Raw genomic sequence first — 23,680 nt, forward strand, 5'->3', positions numbered from 1 at the left:
ATTGATGTTGAATGCTGATAACTAGAGGGCCTCTAGATACGAGGGGCGCAAACTGATTAACTTGAAATTGCTGCACAAAAGAATAAAGCATGCAACATGGCGATCAATACTCAGTAAACACAAAAGTAACAATAATATAATTGTTATATTATAATTTTCCACTCAATAATATAACTGCAATATAACATATGCCTTGTACATAACAGTTATATTGTTGAGTAAGAAATTATAACAAAACAGTTATATTATTGTTACTTTGTGTTTACTGGGTAGTTATATTAAAATTAGAAATGTTAAAATTAGAGAATAAATTTAGATTACGGAATGTAAGATTAGGAGGATAGATATAGGATAGATATATACTTTTTAAAAAGTTTTTAAACTCCAATGAATAACGAAGACAGAATATGTTTGTATCGATTTGTGTCGCTTGCTGAAAAAAATAAGATATGTATATATGTAAGATATAAATAAAGACACAAAATTGACAAAATATAAATATATATAAATATATATATTTATTACAAAATAAAATATTACAAACATTAGAAAATGTTTATATTGCACTTTTTCAGGAGATTACTTTCTAACAATAAATCAGATGATTTATAATTCACTGCTTGACCATTTAATTTGTTCGTGGTATATTCTTGATTTTTCGTTCAGACTTTCTATGTCCCTATTAATATAAAATAATCATATTATTTAAAAATATTTTCAAAAATACATAAATAGATATTAAACAAGTTCAAATCATGTTAGACAAAATCTAATACAAACAAAAATTTACCTCTTCCTTTTTTCTCAATCTTTTTCGTCGTATCGTTTTCAATTTATATAGCAAAAAATATATTTTTCTCGTAAACTTGCGGTTATGCCTGTCGTACTGTCATCTTTTTATAGGCTGACGTTATGCAAGTATGTGCTTATGAAAAGAATAAAGCATGCAATTCACGCGAGCCAATCAGCACTTAGATCAACTATTGCGCCCCTCGTATCTAGAGGCCCTCTACTGATAACGGCTCCTAGTTCTTAACTTTACCGCGCAATCCGCGCATGTTCATCTCCCAACAGCGTATGGCGTCGTAGTACGTGCACAAATACTTATGAGTTGGTCAAGGAAGAGTTAAGCCAATGGTGTTCCTTTGTTTAATGCGGGGAGCACACACTTCTGCACAACGCATAATGCGTAAGCATAAGAAAGTTGATTGGTCCATACACATGTGCATAAGGAAATAGACCAATCAGTTTTCTTATGCTTAAGGCCGTGACACATAGAAAACCTTAACCAGTACAACTCAAGCAGCAAGCAAATCAGCCAATCACAGTGACGAACTTAAGGCCAGGGCTTAAGCGGTAGCGAATCCATACCGTTGCGTTGATTTCTTACTGCTTAAGTTTAACTGCTTAAGTTTTTCTATGTGCCAAGGCCCTTACGTATTATGCGTTGTGCAGAAGTGTGTGCTCCCCGCTTAACTCGCTGATTGGCTCCGCCATTTCCCGATCAACGCTTCCGGTTCTTTAGTGGAAGTGAGACAAAGCTATAAGTGGGAGTGAGACAAAGTTATGCGAGTTCTACAATGCGAGTCGTGGGTCGTGAGTAGGAAATGGACCAATCACAATCGAATTTGAAGAGAATAATCAACTGTGATTGGTCAATTCTTGCGACTCACAACTTGCGACTTGCATTGTAGACCCCGCATAAGAACACCATGCTCATCAACGACAGCATTTCATGAAGTATGATCTTTTTCATCGCGGTGATCACATTTCCATAATAAAACGCATTCACCGCTGTCATTGACTTCTACACTACTAATTTTATGATTATTTTGGTTAAAATTTTCATAAACGCAGATGTTTAAGTCAAGTCGCGACAAGGACTAGTTTTATACCACAGATGCTTGAAGTAATGCTAGGTCTACAATGCGAGTTGTAAAGTCGTGAGTCGCAAGAATTGACCAATCACAATCAGATTAATCGACTGTGATTTTATAGAGACAGATTTTATAAAATCTTTTTTTTGGATTTGATTTTAATCATCTATTTAATTATTATTTTAATTTGTGAAATTTTTTAAATATTTAACAAATTTTAATTTTCTTGCCGAGTATTTTAAAGTTTTAAAATATTGGCTTAGTTATATTTTTATATTTTAGCAGAAATATTGCAAAATGAGAAGAAACAGATCGATTGAATTAGAGAGAAATGGTTAAATTATACTAGTATTTTTTAAGTTAAACTGTATTATTTTTTGTATGTAACTCTGTTCGTTTAGCTATCCTACATATGTAGAGGTTTTAAAATAAATAATTATTACAAAAATTACAGTACCTATATTTTGTATTGCATTTTAATAGACTTTTGATATATGACGTGTTAATAAATAAATATATTGTAAAATTTTCAGTTTTGGATTTTAATATTATTACACATACATATCTCACAAATTCATTCGTCTGCGTTTGTTAATTAAAAGTCGATAAGTCTAAATATGCATTACAGTTTGCCTGCGAATATTTTTCAAAGTTTGTTAGTCCAATATTGGGAGATTTGTATGGACAAACATATGTAAAATAGCGATTACTTTAGTTCTGGCATTACAACAGCAGGATTCCACTTATAGAAATCGAAAAAGAATTACTACACGTTTTTTTTTACCTAAATTTATTAATTCGAAACAATTATATACATAACAAATAAAATAATACACGTAGGTAATATAACTATACATAATGATAGAGTGACGTTAAAAGATGACATAATAAACGCCTAGTTTGATCCATTAACGTCATTAGCCGTTATTTTATCATAATTCTAGTATCTGGGTAATATAAAACCAAAAATAAATGAAAATTCGTACAAGAGTTGACACAATATAATTATGCAGCAAATATTATCTTTATAAAGTAACAATCAATGTTATATTTTTATATACAATTTATGTCACATTTTAGTAATTGTTATCTACAATTTTATTCGTAACAAGGAAAGACATATTTAGTAGAAAAATTCTTTGCAGTTTGTCGAAAATATTGATGCCACCTATATTGTAAAAGAAATCGTAATAATAAAATCGTATAACCTCTCTCATACAATTTTGTTTTTTATCTATTATCTATGCGAAACATGTGTATGCGACAATAAGATTTAAAGTACAAAATTTGTTTAAAAAAAACAATCTTTTAATTGATCAAACAATTTTAAAATTTTGAAAAAAATGTATTGGTGGCGAGGGTATGTTAAAAAATAAGAAAAATAAAAAAAATATTTTGTTATTATTTCAAAGTACTTTTGAAGCCATTTAATTTACATTTTTAAAAACTGATCTATCTCTTATAGTTTCGGAGATATTCGGCCCGAAAGAGAAAAATTGATTTTTCCGAAGGGGTGTTTACCCTCTAAACATGCGTATGGGCACGTATAAAAAAAGACGTATCTCTTATTTTTGTCTACACAACAATCTCGCGTATAATAATGACAGTGTTTCTTTGCCTACAAATATCGTATTTTGAATGACAATTCTCTGCATACAGAAAAAAAATAAGTGTCAAATCAAAAGTTATATACTCAAATTAATTATTCATTGTTTTGTATATATATACAACAATCTATAATCTTCTTATAAGAATTTCAACTTTTTTTCTTGGTTGAACTATAATGAACTAAAATGACATCATTTAAGCAAGTTTTCTACATTTAACGCATTAATCTTATTTCTAGATTTTCATGTTAAAACCAAAGATATTTTCAAATCAAGAATATTATTTTTTTTCTGTGCGCTATCGCGTTATTTTAGTCGCTGTATATTAAGGAGGTTCGATGGCTACAACAAAATGCAGAGTTTCATGAAATTTTAATATGTTGTTTTGGAATGCAAAATAGAATTATGTGAATTTTTTGGGAATTTTTTACCGTCTCGTTTTGAAAAAAATCTAATCCAAAAATTGTACTTGTTAAGTTTTTGGAGTAGGTTTTTTTTCAAAACGGGACGGTGAAAAATTCCTAAAAAATTCACATAATTTTGTAATCCGCGAATGGAAAACAGCGCTCTGGTGAAAAAACAAGCAGAACTGAAATATGAAGAGCCGACTAAGACTGCGGTCCACTTGACGCTACAAATGCTTTGGAGCGTCCTTCTTCTCCTTATTTCTTTACTGAAAGAAAAGAGAAGAGGAATGCTTCGAAGCATTTGTAGCGTCAAGTGGACCGCAGCCTACGTAATACCAATGACACGGTTATAAATAGAAGGCAGGCTCTCAGTATCGTTTTGTAAATTGATTGTGCAATCATGTTTTTTAATGAAAAACATTTCTAATATTTCTCTTTTTTTGAAACGCTTTATAAAAGAATATACATTTTTATATTATATAAAGGATATATTTTTAGATAGGTAAAAATATAAAAATTTATTTACTTTATTTTTAATAAATATAACTAAAATTGACATTTTGCATCAATTGCTTCCTCATAGAGGAAGCTTTGTGATAATGAAAAAATTTTTTTCGAGATTTTGATGGAAATAGGTTTAGAATGTTCCAAAATGTCGAGAAATCGTATTAGTAAAAAACGTCCGGAAATATGTACGTATGTGTGTGTGTACGGATTTTTTGTACACGCATCTACTTCTACAATTTTTTAGATATTGGGATGCATTTTTTTTAATCGATAGAGTATCATCGAAAATATGTTCTCCTCAAATTTTATTAAAATCGGTTGACCGGTATAGATTTTATTCAAATTTTTTTTTTATATAGAAAAGCGTGTTTTATCCTATAGTTTTCTCAATATTTGATATAGCGATCTATATCTAATTCTATTAAATTTTTCAGTTTTTTCTACCCCTATTTCATATATAATTAATTAAGATCTGGTTAATTAGTTCTGGAGTTACAGACATTTTGTACATACATAAAACGCTGATAAAGTTTAGTCTAATCAACCAAATTTTTTATATATGAAATAAATATATATAAAAAATTATAAATATATGTAAAAGATTATATATCATGCAATATTATATATGAATTTTGTCTAGTAGAACCTTTTGCTCACAAAGCTTCCTCAATGAGAAAGCCATAAAAATAAATATTAATAATTATACATTAAATAAAATAAAAGCTTCCCGTAATAATGAGGAAGCAATGTGCAAGTTTGTAATTTGCACCTTTTTTTTTTTTTAAATGATGCGATAGCAAAATTGTGAGAGCAGATTCAACTTTATAACACATCAAACTACTTTCTTTTTTACAATACTACGTATTAAAAAAAAAATGATTTACGCAACAGTGTTATTAAACTCGTCAGATTTGTTGGCTTGGGCGGGGGAAACATAATAAAAGAAACACGAAGCCAACAATATCCTCATTCGGATAGTAATACTTATATCAAGTTAAACTAATACTTTGCATGGTCATTGTTAACTACAATGTTGTTTGAAAATAGTGTATTGATTTGTCTGGCAATTGTTGTTATAAGTTACTTTCTTTGGAACTGCCGCCGAGTATTTTTTATTAGAAGGCTAGATGGTTTACCAGGACCTAAAACATGGCCATTTATTGGTAACGGTCATGTGTTGTTGGGTGGTGAAGGTAATATTTTTAAACTACATATATATTATAAATATTATCAAACTACACAAAATTAAAAAATTGGCATTGAAATTTTCTGAAGTAAATATCCCAAATAGAATTAATCATGATTATGACAGTTATTAATTTAGTATAATGACTAAAGATGAGATTAAGTTTTATGAGTGTGTTAAGCACTATTTTTTTCGCCAAATTAATTCTTAGATATTATTTTACTCTAAATATTATTTTATTAGAAAAAAAACTTTATAAAATTAAATTATAAAGTTTAATAAAATTGTGTATAAAATCGGATGTATAAGAATAATATCAACAACAGAATTAAATATAATTAAATGTTTTAGTTAAATGTATACAATTTTCAAACCTTTCATGAACGCTTCTAAATTTAAAAATATCTGAATTAAATTAAAGATTTCCAGTATACGTGTATATGTAAGAAACATAATTAAAATCATATTTACTTAACAATTTTTGTTATTGTTTTAAAGTAGAGGAGATCGGGGCTATCTGTTTACGTTGTTTGAAAGTTTATTGAAAAACTAATACAAATATTTTGCTAAACATTTTAATGCTGTAACCTTTTAAAATTTCTATTTTAAAAAACGTAATTAGAATCGTTCATCTGTTAACATTTTAAAGAGATAAATTTTTTTAATGGGCAAGTTGAGCGTATAGACAGAAATCCCGCATACGGGACTATCTGGCCACATTCAAGAGGCTATCTGTTCACACAATAAAAAACATATTATTTATATTAATTTTGCTTCCACATAGAGGAAACTTTGTTTTTGTAAATTTGTATATGAACCTTTGATTGCGTATAAACTTGGCTCTAATCAACCAAATTAAAAAAATGTATATATAAAATAGAGGTAGAAAAAACCAAAGAAAATATTGTTTTTTGAGTTTTTGATGCTAATATGTTCAGAGTGTTCTAAAATGTCAAAAAATTGCATTAAAAAATGTCTGTATGTATGTATGTGTGTGTGTGTGTGTGTGCCAAATTTACCGAAATTTCTATAACTCCAGAACTAATCAACCAAATCTTAACGAATTATATATGAAATAGGGGTAGAAAAAACTAAAGAATATAATAAAATTAATAAAAATTGCTAATAATACCTTTATTATTAACAATTACCAATACCAATTTTACCAATTTCTGTTAAAAAAAAACAATCAGTTTACTGAAATTTCTATATAACTCAAGAACTGATTAACCATAAATTTTAAAGAATTATATATGAAATAGGGGTAGAAAAAACTGAAAAATACAGTAGAATTAAAAAAATTGCCAATATTTTAAATATTACATATTCACAAAAAAAATGGCCCAATATCTCAAAAATTGCGGAAATTAGAAAACCTACAGGTATTTATATACTATGGAAAAATTAAAACTTCCTTAAAATTAAATAAAAATGTATAAATTTTTATCAAAATAAAAGTAAAAATAAAAGGAACTTGCAGCACATTGCTTCTTCATAGTTTTTAAGTGTGCAAGTAAAAACCTGCACATTGCTTCTTTATAGTTTTTTAGTGTGCAAGTAGAAACCTTCGCCAGAGAGAAACTCGCTCACAAGCTTCCTCTATGAGGAAGCCAAAACAAATAAATACTAATAATTATACACCGAATAAAATACAAGCTTTCTCATAGAGGAGCTTTGTGAGCGAAGGTTTCTACTTGTACACTTAAAAACTATAAAGAAGCAATGTGCAGGTTAATACTTGCACACTTAAAAACTATGAGAAAGCAATGAAAAATTAAAAAAATTTTGGAACCGGTTCCAAAAAAGATTGGTAACGAAAAACTATACAGTTTATAGCACTTCCCGGAAAATTCTACCCTTGTTTTATGTACAATTCTTTAAGATTCGATCAATTATTTCTCAAAAATTTGGAAAAATTTTTGACACCAATTTCCCAAAAGATCGGTAACAAAAATTATACATTTTATGACACTCTTTGGGAAATTCTACACCTGTTTTATATACAATTCTTTAAGATTCGGTCAATTATTTCCTGAAAAACTGGAAAAATTTCGGATACCGGTTCCCAAAAAGATCGGTAACGAAAAACTATACGCTCTATAACACTCCCCGGAAAATTCATCCCCTATTTTATATACTTATGGGAAAAATTCGGTCGAATAGTTTAAGAGTGTATAAAGAACATACATACATACAGACATTCTATATATCTATATCTATATATCTAGCTAGTTTTATATATAGATAAATAATAGAATTCTTTTTATGTTATTATTATAAAGATTCTATGACGGGTATCAAGTTGGAACCAAATAAAACAATGACTATCTAAAAGCAGTTAAAAGGTAATAACATTTTTTTAAATTCTAAATGCTCATAATTAATAAAATTGTGTAACATCAATATTATTTAATAGAGAAGACTGGGGCGAAGTTGTCACTATTTTTTCGGTGCCGATTTTTAACAACAAAATAAATAATTTTAGTAAAATGTGGTATACCATTGTAAAGAGTGAATCCTTGGCTACAAAATTTATACGGACATTTTTGGTCTACGTCGCTTTGTTCAACTGGTATAAAGTAAAAACAACAAAAATGCAAAAATTGAAATGTCAAAATTGCAGGGGCAAAGTCGTCACTCCATTCTCGAACTGAATTAAATAAAAATTCATAATTCTAATCATAAAAAATAATAGAATACATTTTATTAATTATTTTTTAATAAAAAAATGAAAACATTAATTAAAAACACGATAGCGGAAAATAATTACAAGAAAAGCGCACACACTTATGTACCTTATACGCTCGCACGTTTTTTTGTCAGCTCTATTCTGTCATCTCTGAACACCACGCAGCACATATTATCCAAGTCCTCGCCGGAATCTGACCACTGCTGCTTCTTTGACTTTGATTTTCGCCGGAAGCTTCCATGATATGGCTTGGTGATGACTTTGCCTCGGGCACAAGTTTCAAGTTTAGTCGGTCATAAAATATTAGAAATCAATAAAAATAAAAAAAAACTTTACTGGATTCGTGTTCAGCATGCATTACTCTTTAGAATCACTTACTTTGATTCGGAGAGACAATAATATTTAAGATATTACAAATTTTTGACGCGCAAAAAATTTTACTTTTGACCTTCAAAAACACGTTTGCCTCGATAAGAATCACAACATGACACATAATCTCACTATTTACAGTATTAATGACGAGTTCACACAACATACAGATTTCGAGATAATTGCAATGACGACTCCGCCCCGGTGACGACTTCACCGCAGTCTCCCCTACGAATAAATCTATTTAAATAAAATTTTTATATTTTCCTAAAAAAATACATTTTTGTGTATCAAGAAAATTTTAGAGAAATTTGTTAATTTATTTAAAGTTAATTTTTGCTATAAGTAAATTATATAATATTTATCATGTTACTGAACAAACTATATATTTTTTCTACAAAAGACGATTCTGTAACGCGATAATTTAAAAGAATCTGAAACTTTGCGTAAAAAACGATTTATTATAAAAATATTATATTATACTAACTATATTTACTAATTTTTGGAACAAAAGAAAAAGTATTTACAATTATTAAATACAACCTGATTCTCATTGAAAAAAAATGTTATAAAACATTGCAAATTTTTCTGATATTATTATGCTTTTACATCTTAAATTAAATTTAATTCGCAAAATACTATTTTAAAATTATAATCGTTTAAAATTATGATTTTCAATATATCACCAAAGATACAATCCGTTTTTTATATTATAAAAGGTTGTAATGCATATATGTAATATACATATAAAGGTTATTTACGTAATTAGACTTTACATATTGCTACGTATTATCGTTGCATGTATTGCAAAAACTTACAAAGAAGAAATATATATATATATATATATATATATATATATATATATATGCACGTGGTCTGTTTGAAAAGTAATAAAATTGAATTTTTTTCAATAACTATAGTAACACTGTCAAAACGAGACTACAGTGGATCGAAAGCTACATTTATACTCTATTTCAGTTAAAATTTCAAGTTGATAACATTAACACTTATGATTCTACAATTATTTGTTTTGTATAACTGCATGTATGCTTGGGTGACGCGTCACAAAAATGGAACACAAGAAAATCGAGCAGCGTACGTTATACGAAGTTTGACACATAGCAATTTCTGTGTCAAATTTCAGGATAACGTGACAGAGAAACATTTGAAAAGTTGACAGTGAGAATGATTGGTGATCAATTAAATTAATTTGAATCACCAAATTGTTTATTGTCATTATTAATCCAGAACGAGATTCATTTTCATAACTTCACTGTCATCTAAAAATGCCTTGTGCCCGCGCGGTATAGAATTTGATATCTCTGTAAGTCTGTTTCAACTTCTTAAATGTTTCTATCGCATTGTCCTGGAGTTTGACATAGAATTTGGCCACATAACGCTGCTCGATATTCTTATGTTCCGTTTTTGTGACGCGTCACCCAAACATACTGTTATACAAATGATTGTAGAATCACAAACGTTTAATGTTTTCAACTTGAAATTTTAATTGAAAGTAGAGTATGAATGTAGCTTATTTTGATCCACTGCAGTTTCGTTTTGACAGTGTTACCAATTGTTGAGAAAATAATTCAGTCTCATTACTTTTTAAACAGACTACGTATGTATATAAACTGTAAACCATCATCAAACAGTGCTGGGTAAGACTAGTATAGATAGTGTACGTTCTTATCTTATCTTGCAAAAATAAATACAAGAATTATCTTATATTTTGCAACACAATTTTATGCATGATACATGGTTGAATATGGCGCAATATAAGCTTTAATATAATTTTATAACTTAAAGGATTTTTTTTAATATTCAAAAACAATAACGAGTGTTGAGGGCATTTTTAAATAATTAAGATACACTATTGTAAAATACGGTAATTATGCAGTATAGGGGAAGCACCTCCGATGACCTTGACCTTGACATATGTTGTCAAGGTCACCCTCCTGAGTGACCTTCAGAAGGTTTTAGCCGTCGCTCGTTTTTTATTAAAAAGTTATAAACAAAAAAAGTTTCGAAAATATAGCAGTTATTTTAAGTACTGAGAGGCATAAACGACTAATATTACGTTTTTCTTTAAAGCAGAGAATAATTTATTTCGCGAGAAAGTCGCTGCTTTACCAAAACACAACATTTAAAGCAGTAAATTGTTGATAAATTGAAATTTTTTTGTTAAAGCAGAGAATACATTATTTTGCGAAAAAATCGCTGCTTTACCAAAACACAACATTTAAAGCAGTAAATCGTACCTATGTAGGTTAGTGACGCGCTTTAAAAGTATTTAAGTGTTTAAAGCGCGTCAACTAACCTATATATGCACCTATATATGCTATATTATACTTTCCAAACTTTTTTTGTTAATATCTTTTTAACAAATAGCGAGCGACGGCTAAAACTTTTTGAAGGTCACTCGTGGTCATGACCTTGACAACATATATCAAGGTCATTGAAATCGGTGAGGTCGCCAAACTTTTTTTTGTTAATAACTTTTTAATAAAAAACGAGCGACGGTTAAAACCTTCTGAAGGTCACTCAGGAGGGTGACCTTGACAACATATGTCAAGGTCAAGGTCATCGGAGGTGCTTCTTCTATACTGCATAATTACCTAAAATACATTTAAAATGATCAAATTTTTGTTTAAACTATTTTTTCATATCTTTTCTCGTTTCAATGACATTTACTTAGAAATGCAAAAATCGATTTTCTTTAAAGCGTCATTTACAATACACAGAGTAAACGTATAGAATAAAGAGTAAGAGTAGGCAGGAGTAAGCGTTATAACCTGTTGCTTCCAGATTGTCCGAGCGTAAGTGTAAGAGTAAGAGTAAGAGTAGGAGAAAGAGTAAAAAAAAATTAAAATATTTTGCTTACTTACGCCCTTACGTTAGCTCTCTTAAACTGAAAATAGCTCTCTTACGCCTACTCTTACTCCTTACTCCATGTTTACTCCGTGTATTGTAGACGACGCTTTATGCCCGATCTACAATAGCTGTAGTAAGTCTCAAGCTGTAAGAAATTGACCAATTACAGGCGAATGTGAGGAGAATAATCGACTGTGATTGGTCAATTTCTTACATCTTGAGGCTTACTACAGCTTACTACAGCTATTGTAGATCGGGCATTAAGAGTAGAATATTTTTATTTCTAAAACCGCTTTGTAGCACAAAAAATTGTTTTGTGTTATAACAATTTAGATAATACATACCTATATAATTATGCAAAGTTTCATGTTGTTTCATTAAAAAACAATGTTTCAGATAAACAAATTATTTTGTGTTATTTGGACTTAATACTCTAGATATATAATTATGCAAAGTTTGACATTGCTTCATTAAAAACGATGTTTTAGGTCAAAAAATATTCTTTTACATAGAATGAAGAATACATTATTATTTTCTGATGTTATATTCAATCTCACTACTTTGGGAGGCAAACAGAAAAAAGATATAAATTTGGTGTATTCTCTTACCGATGAGGTATATGGTAATTATATTTGTTAACATTCTGAATTATTTTGTCCATTACGTAATTTATTATTATACAGATGATACAGCAGCGCATACGTAAACTAAATAATCCGGATACACTCGAGGATGAAAATAATCAAATTCGTAAGTTTATCCCCATTTTACATAAAGCATGATTTTTAGGAAAATGCAGCGTTTGCAAAATGACAGACAAATTAATTGCTCGAAGCTGTCTTTAAAGCAATATTAAAATGCTGTGTTTCATTTTATACATTGTACGTGTAAGAAATCGTTTCTTATCCTAAATTTAATTTCAATTTTTATGTAGGAAACATGCAATTTAATCTTAAAGTTTACCAACACAAGATTAAATAAGTATGATAAACATTTTAATTCATATTTATACTTTTTGTTATATATAATATAGATAGAACGTTCTTCGACATTCTGATGGAAACATCTCGCAAAGAAAATTTCACGTCAGAGCGGATTTGCGATTATGTAACAACGATGCTATTAACGGTACGTACAATATTTCATAATATTTATAAATAAATAAATATTAAAATAGTTATGTACCCATAGGCCAGTGACTCAATCAGTATTGCGATGAATTTTGTTATCTTCATGTTAGCAAATTTCCCAAAAGTACAAGTATGTATGTTCGACAACAAGTTATTAATTATCCGTCTAAAAGGTCAGGGTATGGTGGAGGTATTCCGCGTTTGGTCTGCAACGCGATCGACGACAACGACTAATCGTCTTTCATAAACGAACTGCTTTCCGAACTTTCCATCGAGCTTTTTAGTACTGATACTGACTTTTACAATTCAACGTTATTAAAGACGCGAATGTTTAAAATTGTCTTGTATTATTGTTGGTTAAATTTAAAACAGAACGTTATCCGGATTCTCGTAAAAGAAAAAATAATGAGCACAATAAGAAGCGTCGCGCCTCTTCGCGTCGTCGAAAATCTTTTTTTTTTGTGTCTTCATGACATTTCCTCTTTAATTACCGATTCAGGTAATTAAAAACTATACTCTCGTTGCCACGATTGCGAGTACAAATTTTTTCTCGCCTTGTTATGCCACTTCATTAAAAGAAAAGAAAAGAAATCGATATCGCGTTTGCGATTAAACACCTGGGCACGATTACAAAACTTTTCGGATTACTTAAATATAGAACTTAAATATAGAATATTCTAACACCAACACCCAGTTACGATTCAATGCTCCATATTCTTTGATTGATTTTTGGAATGGATTTTGATTCAAAATTGTTCAGTTACTTCCTAGATTTCTATTATATTTTCTAGGAAAAACGAAATAATTCTCCAATCGGAATCCATTCTAAAAAGTTTCATAACACGTGCTTTGACCGAGCAGGTCTTATTATCACTCTGCAAACTATTATTTACGCTCATAGGGAAAAAAGGCAAAACAAAAAAGGCAATTAAAAAAAGAAAGTAGAAGGTTAAAATACTAAATTAATCGTTTTGTTAAGAATTAAACGCATTAAAAATTAATAAAAGCTAAAAATCTTGAGAGAGAAAGAGAGAAAGAGAGAGAGAAATTTACTTCAATACATTTTATTGTTACATTCCACTTCTTACAATATTACAAAGTAAAAAAATATTAAACTGAAACCAACCTAATATATGCATCAACATAATATATGCGCGCGCGTGCGCAGAATATTATACAAAAATATAATCTTTTATATTTAACATATCTTTAAATTATTTTATTAGAAATACCGTATCTCAAGTTTGACTTTTAAAGGCTTCTCTGTAGATATTGTCGTGCTAAACTTCAATTTTATTTCATCAATCTTAACGCTTTTATTTAGGTTAGGTTAGGTGAAAGGGTGTGATCATCTAGTGACCATTCACTCGAAGACCTGAGGTCCATTGTGATACCCTATTTTTAAACCCTTGACCCGTCTTTACCACCTCGCGCTGAAACACTTCCAGTTCCGTGCGAAGCTCATTATATTGTCAATGACCATCTCTGCTGCGTCTTCCAGTTCATCCAGAAATTCTTGTCCCATTGTCTGGAGGCGTCGGTTTTCTAGGGCTGGACACCAGCACATCAGATGCTCAATTTTTTCCTCTTCCTCGTTGCATTCTCTGCAGTAGCTGTCATCTGTGATTTTCCATTTCTGGAGGTTCACTCCGACCGCACAGTTTCCTGTGACAACTCCTGCTGCTATGCGAACCAGGTTCTTCTTGTGTTTCAATAGTTGCCCAGTCCTGTTGTTATTTATCTTGGGCCAGAGATTTCGGGCTATCCCGCAATCATTCCGGTTTTGCCAAATCTCTTTATGTTTCTCCAGTATAATTTCCTCTATGGCATCTTTCAGTGAACTGATCGGTGGTAGTAGGGAGTCTATTACCTCCGCACCGTTCCCTCCCGCCCCCAGCTTTGCCAGTCTGTCCGCACCTATGTTCCCTACCACATTTTTGTGACCGGGAACCCAGCGCAGACCGACCTTGCCGCCGCGGAGCCAGGACAGTGCTTCTTGGCAACTCATCACTACCTTTGATCTCACTGTTTTTGATGCAATACTTCTGAGCGCAGCCTGACTGTCAGAGTAGATTGTGACATCCCTTAATGGTTTGCCACTCACCCAGACTAGCTTGGCTGCCTCCCTTATTGCACAGATTTCTGCCTGTATGGCGTGGTAACCGTTCTTTAGTCTGTATGACTTCTGGATGTTGAGCGCCTCAGAGTAGATTCCAATGCCTGCACCCGTTTTGGTTATGGAGGCATCGGTGTAGACTGATGTCTCATGTTCATTTATCACCGAGTTATCCTCCCATTCCTCCTTAGAGGGGATGCGTATGTTAACACACCCCTCGAAGTTATGCCTGGCAACTAAGTAGTCCGTTGGACTATTCAGGTTTAGTCCTTTGTTACTGTTCAGTTTCCCGATTTCTTCCAGTATTCTTGAATGTCCGTAGTTGATCGGCTTCCAGAGATTTGACTCCCTGAGCCTTACGGCTCCTTTTGCTGCTTGGCCTTTAACGTACAACTCAAGTGGTTGTAGGTTCAAGATTGCCTCCAATGCAGCTTGTGCTGTGTTATTCCTCACTCCTGTGATACCCAGGGCTGCAAGCCTTTGTACCTTGGTGAGGCTCTTTTTGTTTACCTCCTTGTTCATGGCTTTCCACCAGACTAATGCTCCGTATGTAATGATCGGTCTTATTACCGCAGTGTACATCCAATGCATGATTTGCGGCATCAGGCCCCATTTCCTTCCAAACATTTTCCTACATGCATAGTAGGCAGTCATTTCTTTCCTCATTCTTTCCTCCACGTTCCTTTTCCATGAGAGTTTGGAGTCTAGGATGATTCCAAGGTATTTAATTTCCTTTGAAAGTGTAAGTGCCCTCCCCTCCAGTTTTGGTGGTGTGAAATTGGGTATTTTATACTTTCTTGTGAATAGGATAAGCTCGGTCTTGCTCGGGTTTACCCCTAGACCATTCTCTCCTGCCCACTTTGATAGTTCTTTTAGCGCAGATTCCATAATCTCACTGATTGTAGACAAGTATTTGCCTGTGATCAGTATTGACTACGTCATCTGCATATGCTATCATTTTGATCCCTTTCTCTTTAAAGGTTGTTAGGATCTTGTTTATCACGATCAACCACAATAGCGGTGATATCACTCCTCCTTGCGGTGTGCCTCTTGTTGCCTTCTTGCTAGTAGAGCTGTTGCCTATTTCCGAGGTAATAACTCTGCTTTCCAGCATCCTTATCACCCACTCCGTGACCATATGCTCTACCCCTAGTGTTTCTAAAGCCTCTTTTATAGATTCAGTTTTGACGTTATTGAAAGCCCCCTCTATGTCCAGGAATGCAGCCAAAGTGTATTCTTTGTCTTTGAGGGATTTTTCAATTGTTCCGACAACCACGTGTAGTGCGCTTTCGACCGATTTGCCTCTTAGATAGGCATGTTGCATTTTGCACAGATTTTCTATGTTTGTGGTCTCTTTTATATGCATGTCTATCAGTCTCTCTAGTGTCTTCAACAGAAATGATGATAAACTAATAGGCCTAAAATCTTTTGGCGTAGTGTGACTCGGTTTACCAGCCTTAGTTATAAAAGCCACTCTTACCTCTCTCCATCTTCTCGGTATGTAACCTAATGTAAGACATTCCACGAAGATTCTCTGTAGCATCCCAATAATGCTGCTCAGAGATTTTTGTAGCATAATGGGTAGTATCCCATCCGGGCCCGCAGATTTGTATGGGCCAAAGGAATGCACCGCCCATAATACTCTCTCTTCTGTGACGATCATCTCCGCCCTCGTTTCTCTCTCCGCAGGGGTCATCAAATCCTCCCGCCTGTGGGAATCATCCTTTCTTACGTCATTGTAATCAATGTTCCCGCACCCAGGAAAGTGGGTGTTCATAAGAAGTTCCAGGGTCTTGTTGTTGGACTCAGTCCACGAGCCATCCGGTTTCATGATGTTACTTGGGATCGCTGGATCCTTTGATAACACCTTTCTGAACCTTGCGGCCTCGCTAGTATCCATAAAGGATTCACTGAACTCCTTAAACGATTCCCACTTTGCTTCTTTTATCTTATACTTAAACTCATTAAAGCTGGTCTTATATATATCCCAGCTCTCTTTTGTCTTATCCCTTTTTGCATTGTTGTAGAGCTTCCTTGTTTCCGTCCTTAGTTGCCTAAGCTCCCCATTCCACCAGGGTTTGGTGGCCTTGCGTGAGCGGCTAACAGGGCAGGATTTTTTGAAAGCCCTTATTAATGCAACTTCTAGTTCATTAACTAAAGCTTCTATTCCCTCGATAGATGGGTACTTTGACATTTAAAACTTTGGTCCCCAATCCCCGTACCCCTCCACGAGTTTGCTAAACATTTCCCAGTTCGTTCTTTTAAGGTTCCTAAAGGGCTTGCTAGTTGGGGCCGTGCGGTTTATTCTAAATAAAATTCTCCTATGATCCGAGAAGAAACGTTTTAAGGAGACCCTCCAGTCCTCAACTATCAACCCCTCCTCGTCTGGACAAGGTCAGATCTATCACCTCTTCTCTAACCTTGTTCACAAACGTCGGCATATTGCCTCTATTGCAAACGGTCAGGTTATTTGTAAGAATAAAATCCATTATTGACTCACCTCTCTCATTTATATCCTTGCTTCCCCATTGGATGTGATGTCCATTGGCATCGCATCCTATCACCAGTTGTCTTCCTTGCTTCCTGGCTCCCAGTACCAGGTTTTGGACGGCCTCTGGTGGTGGTTTAGCTTTATCATATGGCATGTATGCAGAAGCCAGAAGAAGCTTCATGTTCCCCTGGCTCTCGCAGGTTGCCACGGTCAGGTCATTTGTGCTATATTGTAAATGGAAGCAAAATTAATATAAATAATATGTTTTTCATTATGTGAACAGATAGCCTCTTGAATGTGGCCAGATAGTCTCGTATGCGGGATTTCTGTCTATACGCTCAACTTGCCCATTAAAAAAATTTATCTCTTTAAAATGTTAACAGATGAACGATTCTAATTACGTTTTTTAAAATAGAAATTTTAAAAGGTTACAGCATTAAAATGTTTAGCAAAATATTTGTATTAGTTTTTCAATAAACTTTCAAACAACGTAAACAGATAGCCCCGGTCTCCTCTATTTTAAAACAATAACAAAAATTGTTAAGTAAATATGATTTTAATTATGTTTCTTACATATACACGTATACTGGAAATCTTTAATTTTATTCAGATATTTTTAAATTTATAGAAGCGCTCATGAAAGGTTCGAATTGCATACATTTAACTAATTGTAAAACATTTAATTATATTTAATTCTGTTGTTGATATTATTCTTATACATCCGATTTTATACACAATTTTATTAAGCTTTATAATTTAATTTTTTTTACCTAAATTTATTAATTCGAAATAAGTGCTTAACACATTCATAAAACTTAATCTCATCTTTAGTTATTATACTAAATTAATAATTGTCATAATCATGATTAATTCTATTTGGGATATTTACTTCAGAAAATTTCAATGCCAATTTTTTAATTTTGTGTAGTTTGATAATATTTATAATATATATGTAGTTTAAAAATATTACCTTCACCACCCAACAACACATGACCGTTACCAATAAATGGCCATGTTTTAGGTCCTGGTAAACCATCTAGCCTTCTAATAAAAATACTCGGCGGCAGTTTCAAAGAAAGTAACTTATAACAACAATTGCCAGACAAATCAATACACTATTTTCAAACAACATTGTAGTTAACAATGACCATGCAAAGTATTAGTTTAACTTGATATAAGTATTACTATCCGAATGAGGATATCGTTGACTTCGTGTCTCTTTTATTATGTTTCCCCCGCCCAAGCCAACAAATCTGACGAGTTTAATAACACTTTGTTGCGTAAATCTTTTTTTTTTTAATACGTAGTATTGTAAAAAAGAAAGTAGTTTGATGTGTTATAAAGTTGAATCTGCTCTCACAATTTTGCTATCGCATCATTTAAAAAAAAAAGGTGCAAATTACAAACTTGCACATTGCTTCCTCATTATTACAGGAAGTTTTTATTTTATTTAATGTATAATTATTAATATTTATTTTTATGGCTTTCTCATTGAGGAAGCTTTGTGAGCAAAAGCAGGTTCTACTAGACAAAATTCATATATAATATATATTGCATGATATATAATCTTTTACACATATTTTATAATTTTTTATATATATTTATTTCATATATAAAAAATTTGGTTGATTAGACTAAACTTTATCAGGGTTTTATGTATGTACGAAATGTCTGTAACTCCAGAACTAATTAACCAGATCTTAATTAATTATATATGAAATAGGGGTAGAAAAAACTGAAAAATTTAATAGAATTAAATATAGATCGCTATATCAAATATTGAGAAAATTATAGGATAAAACACGCTTTTCTATATAAAAAAAATTTTTTTGAATAAAATCTATACCGGTCAACCGATTTTAATAAAATTTGAGGAGAACATATTTTCGATGATACTCTATCGATTAAAAAAAAATGCATCCCGATATCTAAAAAATTGTAGAAGTAGATGCATGTACAAAAAATCCGTACACACACATACATACATACTTCCGGATTTTAAAATTTTAAAATTTTTTGATCAATTAAAATGTTGTTTTTTTTACGAATTCAACCATGTATGAGAAAGTTATGTTACGAGTTACAATAAACCATTTTTGAGAAATAATTTTAAACGCCTCTGTACACACACTTTATCCGTGTCCGCCTATGCGCTCGATTCTTCATGCAACGCGTTCTGTTTGCATTTTCGCGTACTTACACCTAATAGAAGATGACTAATACATTTGGAGGACATTCTACGTAATCATGGAAGTTTTTATTGTGTTCTAAAGTCTAGACATAACAACTGAATCATAGATAAGATTAATTGTAAATAATGTAAATTAAATCATGCGCGACGCATATCAAATGTGTATGTTTTTAACTTGAGACATCACAAGGTGACTTATTATATATCGTAGTAATAAAAAGTACTATATATTATTATATCGAATTATATAATATTCATACATATTAATCGCCTAGCTTTTGTTACATATTTTCCAGCTTCTTTCTATAAATACATGCAATATTGAATAAATATATATGTATTATTTTTAGCATTATAATTTTAATTAATTATATCGTATTTGTTTACCGTATATTTTGATAAACAATCTATAATTATATAAATATACGTTTTAATTTTTAGTGTTTTTATATTGTCATTTTTCTGTATTAATAGATTTAAACAAATTTTGTACTTTAAATCTTATTGTCGCATACACATGTTTCGCATAGATAATAGATAAAAAACAAAATTGTATGAGAGAGGTTATACGATTTTATTATTACGATTTCTTTTACAATATAGGTGGCATCAATATTTTCGACAAACTGCAAAGAATTTTTCTACTAAATATGTCTTTCCTTGTTACGAATAAAATTGTAGATAACAATTACTAAAAAATGTGACATAAATTGTATATAAAAATATAACATTGATTGTTACTTTATAAAGATAATATTTGCTGCATAATTATATTGTGTCAACTCTTGTACGAATTTTTATTTATTTTTGGTTTTATATTACCCAGATACTAGAATTATGATAAAATAACGGCTAATGACGTTAATGGATCAAACTAGGCGTTTATTATGTCATCTTTTAACGTCACTCTATCATTATGTATAGTTATATTACCTACGTGTATTATTTTATTTGTTATGTATATAATTATTTCGAATTAATAAATTTAGGTAAAAAAAACGTGTAGTAATTCTTTTTCGATTTCTATTAGGAGAATCCTGCTGTTGTAATGCCAGAACTAAAGTAATCGCTATTTTACATATGTTTGTCCATACAAATCTCCCAATATTGGACTAACAAACTTTGAAAAATATTCGCAGGCAAACTGCAATGCATATTTAGACTTATCGACTTTTAATTAACAAACGCAGACGAATGAATCTGTGAGTGAGATATGTATGTGTAATAATATTAAAATCCAAAACTGAAAATTTTACAATATATTTATTTATTAACACGTTATATCAAAGTCTATTAAAATGCAATACAAAATATAGGTACTGTAATTTTTGTAATAATTATTTATTTTAAAACCTCTACATGCAGGATAGCTAAACGAACAGAGTTACATACAAAAAATAATACAGTTTAACTTAAAAATAACTAGTAACATTCATAAAACAATTATCGGCTCTTAATTAGCCCGCTTCCTTCCACGAATTTTAAAAATATTGTATTTTAGTATACCTATAATTAAAATTGTTCATAAAAAATTAGTGACCATTTATGCTTGAAAACATTTAATTTTTTTCCTCTAACGCATTTTCCTTTTTCGCAAAATTTTTATTATTTTATCGATAATACTGATAATGATCAATTGAACGTCATTGTTTTCTTGTAAATAAATAAATGCGCAATACAATACTCTCTGCGTTTAAATTCTTACCTTAGCAGTGTATTTAAATTTGACAGATGGGGTGTCCTGGCAGGGGAACCATGATTTAGCGTATATTTGCTGAAAGCAGATTTTTATATAATCTATGTTTGTAGATATAAAAAAAATATCAGTATTTAGTCAGTTTACCTTATTGTTTGACAATAGAAAACGATATAAACCATCAGCAGTTTGTTCGGATGTTAGCCAATATAATGCAGGAGAATTTAGACTTGTTTTATATTCAATTTGGATTTCACATCTGAAAGTATTATGAGCATATTCAATTCTTACATCAATAAATATTAGTTATTGTATTTTTCTAAAAAAGTCTTATAATTACCTATATAGGTTTATAATAAAAAGGATCGGTACTAACATTACCAATCAATGATAAAAAAAACTTCCAAAGTCAGAAGAATTTATAACTCTATAATATAAACTTAACTCAACATCAGGATAATTTGTTTACAGTAATTATATCAAGTTTGTAGTTATCTAAGAACTAATTGTTCAATAGTACATTTTAATAACAAGTCAAAATTTTTGCGCAATATTAAAGAAGATTAAAGAAGATTTTTACTTACTTGAACTGAAAATAATTGTCTTTCTATAGTCGCTTCTATAAATCGATTTTCTATAAAGAACCTTCTGATTAAAGTTCACATATAATTCTAAATAAGTATCGATTACACGTGCATCTTCTAATAATAAAAAAAATACAGAAATTAATAAATATATAAACAATAAATAATAATATACAAATGCATAAGTATATGACAAAAAATTGTATATTGTAATTAAAATCATTAAATCGCAATTGCGTGTAGTATTATTTGCATATGAAAACATTTTATAGGTTTTTAAGCTCAAAAGTTATGGAGGAAGTACGTTTAAATGATAACGCTGATTGTTTCAGAACTGAGGAAACATTTTTACATATTTTATCACCAAATTCTTTACGAAATAAACTACCGCGATTTGATTCTAACTTTTCATCGTATATTTATACGGTTAAGAAAATGCACAGAATGTTATTGTCAATTAATTAAAAGTATGATAGAATAACCTAATAAAGAGGTAATGGCGAAGAGGAAGGAGACAGGAAGAAAAAGAAAGATATATATATATAGACGATGATCTAACGGTAAAAAAGAGACAAATACAAAAACAGTTATGGAGCATAGTGAAGGAGGAGAGAGAGAGAGAAAGAAAGGAAAGCAACGGTAGGATACCAAAAAATATAGATAGACAGTCGCGAAAACAAATGGAATGAAAGCACCAAAATGCTAGAAGATGAAGGAGCTTAGAAAAAGAAGAGATAGATAAAACATATACGCACTGAAGACAGCAACAGAGAAGGTGTTAGCAAGGAGGAAGGGGAAACTGTATGTATTTTTTGCAGACGTAAAAGCGGCATTTGATAAGGTGGATAGAGAGTTGTTATAGAAAAGCATGAAAGAATACGGAATCAATGAAGCGAATTAGTAGGTCGAATAGAGAACATACATGTATAAGGAGACAACGAGCAGGGTGATTTCAGGAAACAAGATAACAGAAAGATTCTGGACAGAAAGAGGACTAAGGCTGCTCCATGAGCCCACTGTTTTGCTTCCTCATAGAGGAAGCTTTGTAATGGTGAAAAATTTTTTTTTCGAGATTTTGATGGAAATAGGTTTAGAATGTTCTAAAATGTCGAAAAATCATATTAGTAAAAAATGTCCGGAAGTATGTATGTATGTGTGTGTGTGTGTGTGTGTGTACGGATTTTTGTACACGCATCTACTTCTACAATTTTTTAGATACCAGTTTGAATTTTTGCACACAAATAGAGTATTATAGAAAGTATGTCCTCCTCAAATTTTATTGAAATCGGTCTACCGGTATAGATTTTATGCAGATTTTCCTTTTTTTGAAAAATGTGTTTTACGCTGCCGCTTTCTCAATATTTGAGATAGCGATTTATTTTTAATTTTATTATGTTTTCCAGTTTTTTCTACCCCTATATTTCATATATAATTCATTAAAATTTGATTGATCAGATCTCGTATTACACACATTTGAAATTTCGAAGAATTTGTACATACATAGAAGCTTTATAAAACTTGATCTGATCAACCAAATTTTAACCAATTATATATGAAATAGGGGTAGAAAAGACTGGAAAATATAATAGAATTAAAAATAAATCGCTATCTCAAATATTTATAATATCGGGCTGATTTTTTTTATCGATAAAGTATTGTTTTAGTTTTTAAGTGGACAAGTATTTTTAGTATTTTTTAGTGAATGTATATAATTATTTACGCAGTCCCCAAAAGAGTTAAGTGTGAAATCAGAACCTTTGCTAACAAAGCTTCCTCTATGAGGAAGCCAAAACAAATAAATACCGATAATTATACCTCGAATAAAATAAAAACTTGCACACTTAGGAACTATGAGGAAGCAATGTGCAAGTTTCTACTTGCACAATTAAAAACTACGAGGAAACAATGTGCAAGTTTCTACTTGTACTTTTAAATAGTATTTCCGATTTTAACAAGTTC

General features: G+C 31.1%; 2 protein-coding genes across 5 annotated transcripts; one reads left to right on the forward strand and one right to left on the reverse strand.

The window, feature by feature from the left end:
• The first annotated feature begins 5,379 nt into the window (after positions 1-5,379).
• LOC143906185 (aromatase-like) lies at positions 5,380-13,230 on the forward strand. 4 transcript variants are annotated; one of them, XM_077422082.1, is made up of 6 exons: positions 5,380-5,591; positions 7,867-7,929; positions 12,002-12,135; positions 12,197-12,263; positions 12,547-12,641; positions 12,705-13,230. In XM_077422082.1, the coding sequence occupies exons 3-6, from the start codon at positions 12,124-12,126 to the stop codon at positions 12,888-12,890; spliced, it is 360 nt and encodes a 119-aa protein (XP_077278208.1). In that variant the 5' UTR covers positions 5,380-5,591; positions 7,867-7,929; positions 12,002-12,123; the 3' UTR covers positions 12,891-13,230. The 4 variants fall into 4 exon arrangements, with proteins under 4 accessions (XP_077278208.1, XP_077278192.1, XP_077278219.1 ...); XM_077422066.1 differs by having other exon boundaries at positions 12,002-12,128; XM_077422093.1 differs by having other exon boundaries at positions 12,002-12,128; positions 12,691-12,774.
• An 833-nt stretch (positions 13,231-14,063) lies between these two features.
• LOC143908235 (uncharacterized) lies at positions 14,064-15,386 on the reverse strand. Its single transcript, XM_077425739.1, has one exon. It carries the CDS (start codon positions 15,384-15,386, stop codon positions 14,064-14,066), a length of 1,323 nt encoding a protein of 440 aa, XP_077281865.1.
• Positions 15,387-23,680: the final 8,294 nt, after the last annotated feature.

The sequence above is a fragment of the Temnothorax americanus genome, unplaced genomic scaffold (genome assembly GCF_048541705.1).
Source record: "Temnothorax americanus isolate GAGA-0224 unplaced genomic scaffold, ASM4854170v1 Scaffold11, whole genome shotgun sequence".
Lineage (NCBI taxonomy): Eukaryota > Metazoa > Arthropoda > Insecta > Hymenoptera > Formicidae > Temnothorax > Temnothorax americanus.